Here is a 9,337-nt window from a genome sequence, read left to right on the forward strand (position 1 = left end):
GTAGCACAAGGTGCAATGATATGGTACCCATATATATTCCTCATGTGACTACACATTGGCCAGTATGGGTTACTGTCCTTTGCACATTGAACCTTTGCATTTGAACTACTCTACTAAATTATTTAATAGTTCTGATCTAAAAATTTAAAACCCCTAACAAAAAAAGACACTGCCATCATTTCTTTTTTTGCAGAATTTATTTAGATTCTGTCCACAAGCATTTAGGAAGCAACCGTTCATCTTTCTGGCCCTAGGAACTGAAGGTGATGGAATGGTAATGGGGTCCACCTCATCTCCTTACAAAGCACATCCACTGACAAAGCTGCTCACATCCTTGTTTTTACAGTAATTGTTCCAGGCCACCCTTTAAAAATTATTAAATAGGATATATTACAATGAAAAAGTTATACCACTACTAAATCAAAACTTTATGTAATCTCAATAGTTTACCTAAAATAAGGTGGAATAGACACTTTGTATTGCATTTAAATACATTTCTCTGAATTTCAATATTTCCTATACAGAAGACTTTCAATTTTTTTCAAAAATAGCTGGTGCAACATTGCATTTTTAGATATTTTTCCAATAAATGTAGACTAAAATTGAATAGAATGCATACAGTCACTTCTGAAATATAGAAAGAGTACCTTCAAATTTTGTCTTTAATATTTAATTCAGGTTTAAATAACTGAGACCCTATGCACAAAGCCTATACAATTCCTAAAGATAACACTATTTACTATTTTACAGAATAAAGATTATGCTCTTAGTGGTTTGGAAAAAAAATAGCCATGCCTCATGAGACAACTCGTTTTTAAAAGTGACTTAAATGATTAACAGATGACCTAGAATGTGCTTTATATATACCTTACTAGACTTTAGAAAAGGGCGGGTTGCCACAAGGTCAGGTTTTAACACCCCAAAAATGATAGGGCTGTTGATGTTGATAGACAGAGCAGGCTTAAAGTTGTACAGGTTGACAATCAAAAATCCAGCCATCGATTATCTGGATCCTTCAGTTTCCCAGCATGAATTTGAGATTGCATTTTCAATACAGGGACTGCAGTTCACTATTTTGGCACTAAATTTTTCATGGCGCTGTTCTTCAGAAACAGCTGTTAGGTGTTGCTAAACTAAATACATGTTGAGACGTCCCTGCTGCCTGCTCCCTGGAACTGTGCCAGATGTCAACGGGTGCTGTGAGAGGAAGGCTGTCTGTGTGTGGTCTTAAGTATAAAAAACAAACCTGGAATTTTTGCAAATCCGGCACTAAAATATCTTCAAGTTTATTAAGATGATCAAATTCAGGCCAGTACCAAGGTTGCAGAAAGGGGTGACAAAAAGGATAGAACCTGCAATATATGCTTATGCTGCTGAAGTAGCCCACAGCTCTTGGGAAAGGGGGCCTGTTGGCCTTTTTACTGTGGCTGCCAAAGGACTTTTTTGGACCATGCCAAAAGGCATGGGTTACCGTCTGAATTTTGCAGGTTGTGTGTAAAGAACAATATTCTTGCCTAATAATAACATCCAAAATCCATAATCCTAGTGCGAGTATTAAGTAATTCAGCCTTTTATTAAATAACAATATTTAAAAAATATTTATTACAATGAGTAAAACGATTATATCTTACTGTACATACCATGCTCCCATTCCATTGGGGTCACGTACAACTCTTTTGGCACAGGTGATGTCATCACTAATGTCATCATTCATTAAACCTTAAATTAAATAATATGTTATATAATATTATGTTATGTTATGTTATATATTTTTGGTCAACAAGGAATTCTAATAAAAATGGTACAGGAATAACAAGCAGATAATTGGAATGTGCTCAATTTATTCACTGCTGTACATGCTGGGCTTATACTTCATAATTGTGTGTCCACAGACATTTACATGTGTATGTAAAAAGGCCTTCTGCTATTTTGAATTAGGTCTCCAGTACAAGTTCAAGACTTGAAGAATTTCATGCAATTTCAGTAAATGTCCATGGTAAGAAGATTTTTGCAACGACTATATTTAAAATAAAGGGGAGTTAAGTATACAGTTAAAAATACAGCCAAGCAAATATATCCTGAAGGGTACCATGCAACTATGCCTTTTGCAAACTGTCACTGTGTAGTCCAAGCTCTATTTTAAATAGAGACCCTTGACTAGGGGGCACATTGCCACCATTTCAATATTCAGTAGAGTGATGCTATGTTCATTGTTTACGACTCACATGAATAGTAGTAATATGGGGGATATAATAGTAGGATATGTCAATACTCCTGCAATTCTTGGAAGTTAAGGAAAAAGACTAGATTATACAAGGAACACTTTGGACGATCCCATGGACATGAAGGCTTCTTTTGTTAAATCTAAAATGTATGAATAGGAGGGCAAAAAAAAAAATGTACTATATAACACTGACTACACATGATATCTTAAAGATTTACTTACTATTGCAGCTGATGCTACAGGCAGACACAGCTCCAGAGGTCTTGCCATCATTACACCACCAGTAACTGTTGATCTGGAAGATTCCATAGTCACGGCTCCAGCCATTGTCGTACATAGCATTGGTGGTATAGCGGCTCTCATAGTATGCCATGCACATCCCTAGGTCATAAAAAAACAAAACATTACAGCGTTATTTATGACATAACAATTATCACACAAATATGTAACTTTTTTTAATTAGACTCAAGGAATAATTTTAATTAATATTGTTCACATGAAAACATTTTATGTTCTTATGGTTGTTATATAATTTCCTACTTTGGCCACTTGTAGCTGCACAAAAAGCTCATTGTCCGTTGGGATACCATTTTTAAATATGGAGAAAATACCTGGGCCATGCCTCACTGTGACATATAGTGAAATGGCCAATTATGGAACAAAAAAACAAGCTTTGATCAGAAATAATTATACATTTGCTGTAAATCTCAGCAGTCAAGGTGAGAAAGCCAAGATACAGATAAAGCATAAAGATAAAAGGCCCAAGCTGGTTCAGAGAAAATCTAGATGTTCCATACGTACAGTTAGCAAGGCTGTAGCCATAGTATCCATCCAAACCAGCAGATTTTAGGACCTTGGCCAGCTCACATTTTGTGAACACTTTGGCTTCGCTGGCAGCAAAGAGAGCAAGGAAGAGAAGACAGCAGGCAGCCTTCATTTTAACAGTTGCTGGACTCGTGTTTTGTAGCCTGAACAGGAGCAACATTGACTGGTCGTAGCTAGATATATATGTATGCAGGCTTGTTTACCCAAATATAGCTGTCATACATAATCAACCATTAACTAATAAATAGATTAGATAACCTTACAGCCAAGACTGATGGTGTTGCGATTTACGTAAACATGGCCTTGGCTCAGAATAAAATCAACTGTTCTAAGTTAGACCACGGAAGGTCCCCTCTGCACTCTTGCACAGCCTTCTTATTGAAATATCAATAAATATAACATACAAACGGTTTCAAGACATGGTTTTTCTTTTTTTTTTTTTTTGAATAATGCAGACAAGCTTTAGCAAAACATTTTAAAAGCAACACAAAGCTCAATATAAAATAAAAAAAGATCAATCTTGTAGTTAATATTATGCCTTTAACAAAAGCATTCTGTATTCATTAAAAAAGACATGGCTATTAATCCAGCAAAACTGCCTTTACATTGGTTCTTGATGGGCGCACAGACAGGAAACTACTCGGTTCCCTGCATACAGCTATGAAGCCCATATTGAGCAATCCTGAGATTCTTCTGGGGTTGCCTTTTGGGACTAAGGGGAATCTTCACCTTTGCCTTTTTTTACCCAAAAGCATAACCTGCCTAAAGCTAGGTACACACTCTGCTTTTTCTAATGACACATTGTCGTTAGAAAAAGCAGAACTAACGACAGATCAGCGATTATGCACGATTATTTTGAACGATCATATTGTGCACAATTCTGTACATGCTGTAACAATACAATCATTGAAAAATAATCCACCAATAATGTACAAATGTTAGATACGATCATTTGAACGATGCAGGAAGTGACAATAAAGGAGAAAGTGTATCACAGAACAATCCACAATCACTGAACAACCGTACACACAATAGAGTGCGAACAATCATCGCCCAATCAGGTCCGCAGGGACGGTCATTCGTTTCCAGCGACTATCCTCATTATTCAGCGTCATTGTGCACTTTTTTTGTTAACGATTATCGATTATTATAAGTTAGCTGTTCGTTTCCAACAATAATTATTGCACGTGTGTACGCAGCTTAAGACAATAAGGTGATTCACCAAGCAAAATCAGAAGCTCACTTGCGCATTTGTATTCGCGATTTATCAACTAAATTTCAGGCGTTGGCATATTCTCGTGGAAGGTATTAACCAAAATGATCTTGCTGCTGGAGATGTGCATCCCTGGCAGTTTGACACTGGCGAGCTTGCATTAAAAGTCACTGTTCCCCAAAAAAATAAATCTTTCTAATGGCACATCTTGGTGCCATTGGTAATCTTTCACTTAGACCTAAATAAAATTGTTTGGGCTGTTCAAATGTTTCAAACATTTATATTAGCTGGGAAAAAAACATATTTTTACATGACCTAATATTTTCAGGTTTATAAAGAGTTAACTGATTTCGGCTCCTTACACAGGCGCCTACCTAAACGCATCCGATGCCAGACCCGGGTAATAAATTCCAGTGGGCTCTTGTGGCAAGTCCTCACTTTTGCCAGTGAACTAGATTTTTTCCACAAAAGTCCAAAGCACACACACAAGTTCTTGCTTGCTTTTATAGATATATATATACATGTATGTATGTGTATATGTATGTATATATATATATATATATATATATATATATATAAATATATAACTAAAAATATATATATTTATTTACATCATTAATTAAAAATATATAATTGAAAAATCCTCCACTCCTTCTTTTTGAATAGCTGTTTACTGGTGTACAAATCTAAAGGATCGGATCAATAAATGATTATGAAATGTCAAACTGGAAAAAACAAACAAACAGATTTGTTTAACTGGCTAAAAACAGCACAATTTGCTTATTAAAACTCAGTGTGATGAAACCGCTATGTGTGAGTGAACTGTTCTATCAGTTGAAAAATTTTCCAGAGAAAAATCCTCATTCCGGTAAGTTTTTCTTTTTAGGTATATATTGTTTTTCGTCTGCACTCGTGTATGTACATACATGCATATATATATGTATGTATGTCTGCATTTATGTGTGTACATATACATATAAAGGAGAAATTATAGGAAGAAATAGGCAATAAAGATTTTTTAGGCCATATTGCTTAACATGATTCAAAATAAAATAATTGAATATTTCTTCCTATGATTTCTGATGTCATGGGCTTGGCTCCAAGCAACATTCATGGATGATACTGCTTCTGGTTAAAGGAGGAAACCCCCTTTATGTGCTTCCACTACCAAGCTGAGGTGAGTAAGTCAATATATAGTTGGCCAAGGTCTCAAATGCAATTCAAACTGCATAAACACCTTAAAAGGCTGGAAAAGCAAGAACATATGTTCGGCTCAGTGTTCAAACCAGCAGGTTAGTCCTTAATTCCAAAAAGAAACCAAACAAAAAAGAAATAAAAAAGTATATTAATATGAAATAATATGCGCATACTTTTGCACCAAAAAGAAAGCGGTTACATGAGGGTATTAATATGCATAAAGTAGGCATATGTGCAAATTCGTAGAGTACGCACGTTTTTCAGTAGGCGGGAGTTAACCCGGAAGTTTTATATCTGTGTTATCTTGCCGCGCCCGTTGTTTGCAGAGAGGGACCTGCGCTTAATCATCCAGGTAATTTTTTTTTTAATTTTTTTTTTTGGGGGGGGTTTAGTTGCATAAGCATACAAGTATGTCCATGCATGCACATTTAAATGTGTGTTTATGCATCATGTGTGTCTACACATTTAAATGTGTTTTTGGCATCATGCATGCATGTCTGCACATTTAAATGTGTTTTTAGGCATCATGAATGTTTGCACATTTAAATGTGTTTTTTTGCTTCATGCATGCATGTCTGCACATTTAAATGTGTATTTATGCATCGTGTATGTTTGCACATTTAAATCTGTTTTTATGCATCATGCATGCATGTCTGCACATTTATTGTTTTTTATGCATCATGCATGCATGTCTGCACATTTCAATGTGTTTTTATGCATCATGCATGTCTGCACATTTCAATGTGTGTTAAGGCTGCTTGTCCTATTCCTCAGCCTAAGAACTCATCGTCTTTAATCCTTCAGATGTCCTAAACCCTTGTAACAATTTGAAATTTTGAGGGTACACAGAGGATCCTACTTGCTACTACTAAACCACATTTCTTGGAGGTTGTTNCTGTTTGAAAAGCAAGTGCATCGAGGAGGCCAAAAGCGAAAAGGCCCATTTATGCCCCCGGGCCACTTACCCAGCAAGGAGAATAGAGGTGTTACCCCTAAATTTATACCTAAATTTCAAGGAACCCCAATTTATTGGAAATTATAAGGTGCATAAACCATAAAATGTAGGTTCAAGTGGGGGGACACTTGCTCCTTCCTATGTAAGTGGGCCCAGGGGTCCACTTTTTCAATTAAGGACTCCTATGTGCACTTGCTTTGGAAAAAGTATTCCCAATGTAGGATTTTCAATGGTGTTTTCAATTGGGATCCCAATATCTTCATATGCTTTAAATCTGGTGGGCTTTTTGAGATTTTGTAAATATTTTAAGGACTATTATCTATGAGAGTCCTCTGTGCTTGTACACAAAGTTGTAAGGCTACAGAATATGACATCCAGAATTCCCACACACAGATAATACACTGTGCCCATGATGTTGTTATACATGCCCACAGAGTGGATATATTTTCCCAAGTATTTTTTTATAAAGAAGCCACAGCACAGCTATAGAATGGGAGAGGGACAGCCTGTGTCCCCATCTCATTTTAGCTGCTCTGTTCCCACTGCCCAGCTCTTATCGGCAGCTGGAATCCTCTGCACGGATGACAGCTGAGAATGGAGAGTCCTCTATTGTTCTTTCAATAGAGTAGAGCTGCAGATGAGAGCTGGGTAGAGTCCACACACCTAAAGTTAGCTGTTGACAACTATGTTCATGCACATATTTCGATGTGTATTTGTATTTGTATTTGTATTGATGTGGATTTGTAAAAATCTTCAGGATTCTACCCCATTAAGCTCAATCAATCAGAGGTAGATCATTTGAAGAGCACTAATTTGCCTCCTCGCTATCAGGCAAGGCTGGAAATTATCCTTCTTTGTCTGGAGGACAGTGGAAGCCTTCTGGTAGAATGTCCTCTGAATAATGAGACCACAATCCTGATTTTGGTGAAGGCACATCATTCTACTGTGTCACATAGATATTCCCGTGTTTTGTATTTATCCACTTTTTTGCAACGGTGTTTACATTTTGCCCCTAGATTGTATGTATGTATGTATGTCTGGCACTTACTAATGCTTCACTAAAATCGGATCAACAGAGTTTACTTCTAGGAGCACAATTATTGTTTTTACAAAGGTTTAACTAGGATTAAGCTTAGTGGGGTGGCAACCGGAAGCTTCTTAGTAATAGTAATAGTATACCCATATATATCTACACACAATATTAAACAAACAGTTTACAGTAGAAAATATATCAATCAATCAATCAATCAGTGATTTCTTTTTTGTTTTTAAAAGGTGTTTGTTTTTGTTTTTGTGTTTGTTCTTTTTCTTTAGACAATGATTATGCGGTGCTATGACCAGCAGAGGTCAATTTTTCCAAAGCCTCAGATTGCGGAGAGGCTGGCAGACAGGCTCTGGACCCTAGCAGGTATGCGTCCAACTGTGGGCCAAATACAGCACACATGGGGCGACCTGAAGCGGAGGAGAGCCAATTTAGTCCGCAAAGTGGGGGACCGCATCCTATCTGGTAAGTTTTGCATTTTGTCTTCTCCTCTTGTTAAGGCGGAGGAGCCATCCACAGAGGAGGAGCCCGCTTCCCAACATCTGCAGCCAGAGTCCTTCGATAAAGGAGAGGAGGCAGCCGAGGCGGAGGAGATTGCCTGTAAGCTAACTTTAGAATCAACTTTTGTAACATATGTATCAATTCAACACATTCTCACACTACTTTCACCATTTTTCATTACAAATACAAAGAAAGATCTAGCGGGATTTCATGTAGCTTCCAGTCATTAATCATGCATCAAATGAACGTTCTTTCTAGGTTGTTGGCTAGCATGAACAAAAATAGAGTTGTTTAGTTGTCCATGGATGTACTGACAAATTTGCTCAGAATTTTTTTAAGTAGGCAAAAAGTTAGAAGTTCTGCATTAATCTATTCACCTTAACTAACCTTACAAATTTTCTTTAGTCCTGCCCACCCACTTTACTTATGGTGTTTATTTTTTATCTACAGCTAGTGGAGCGCCCTTGCCAGCACCTCCTTCACTGGACACAAGTTCATTATCTGAATGTAAGTATTTCTCCATTTTAGATATTGTGAACATTTCTTTAGAACCATGAATATAAAGTAGGAGATACTTTGTAAGGCCTAGCTCCATCAAGTATCATTAGAAGTGTATGACTAGTTTCATGTCTAGGCAGCTTTTAAGAGAAGACAATGGTTAAATGTCACTTAGCCAAGTTTGTCCCTTATGAAAACCCACAACCTTCATTGCCAACAAACTGCATCACTTTAGTTCCATAGCCATAATTAGCTTGGCCCCAGGAATCACCTTTCTTTCTTGTTTGCCACGGTATAAACAGCAAAACAGTCATAACTTGATGAGATGACATAACTTGAATTCTTTAGCACTGTGCAATTTAGGAACTAGCTGTATATTATACTATTACATTTGCTTAGTACTTACCTCTCTTATTTTTTTGGTCTCTTTCCACATTCACAGCCAGTTCCACATTGATGGAGGCAGCCAGCCCTCCCTAGCGACATGGCAGACGTCCTCCTGGTAAGTTTATAGTTTATTTTATTTGTTTTTTACAAGGACAGTACTTTTCTTAAATGTTTTTACCAAACTCTTCAGGTTAATATAATATTTGTATTTTTTTCTCCCGCCAGGAAGTAGACGGGATATGCTGCATGGCTGCACAGGAGGATGTATGCCGTGGAGCGCCAGCTCAGGATGGCCCCTGACAACCTTTGTATTTATGTTTTTCAAAAAGCTTTATATTGTTATATTTTTATATTTGTTGTGTTTTGCACCTTTCCGGTTAAGAGGGAGAATAAAAAAAAAACATTTGTAAAAAAAACTAAAAGCCAGATTTTGTGAGGGTTATTTTATTTGTTTTGAAGGGCACATTAAAAATCGCGTTCCAGCCTTGCCAATCC

General features: G+C 36.9%; 1 protein-coding gene across 1 annotated transcript; it reads right to left on the minus strand.

Annotated features, from left to right (window-relative positions):
* Positions 1-228: 228 nt before the first annotated feature.
* Positions 229-3,179, minus strand: LOC140343988 (lysozyme C-1-like). The gene is made up of 4 exons (XM_072430894.1): positions 3,026-3,179; positions 2,447-2,605; positions 1,641-1,719; positions 229-364 (listed from the first exon to the last, which is right to left on the minus strand). Exons 1-4 carry the CDS (start codon positions 3,159-3,161, stop codon positions 298-300), a joined length of 441 nt encoding a protein of 146 aa, XP_072286995.1. The 5' UTR covers positions 3,162-3,179; the 3' UTR covers positions 229-297.
* Positions 3,180-9,337: the final 6,158 nt, after the last annotated feature.

Source organism: Pyxicephalus adspersus, chromosome Z, assembly GCF_032062135.1.
Source record: "Pyxicephalus adspersus chromosome Z, UCB_Pads_2.0, whole genome shotgun sequence".
Taxonomy (NCBI): Eukaryota; Metazoa; Chordata; class Amphibia; order Anura; family Pyxicephalidae; genus Pyxicephalus; species Pyxicephalus adspersus.

What these genes read in the sequence shown, in the direction of transcription:
- LOC140343988 (XM_072430894.1), bottom strand. Translation starts at nt 3,161, where the DNA reads ATGAAGGCTGCCTGCTGTCTTCTCTTCCTTGCTCTCTTTGCTGCCAGC. An exon ending in TGGCTACAGCCTTGCTAACT is followed by an intron (nt 2,606 to 3,025) that starts GTACGTATGGAA and finishes TTTATGACCTAG; the next exon opens with GGATGTGCATGGCATACTAT. An exon ending in CTGTAGCATCAGCTGCAATA is followed by an intron (nt 1,720 to 2,446) that starts GTAAGTAAATCT and finishes ATTTAATTTAAG; the next exon opens with GTTTAATGAATGATGACATT.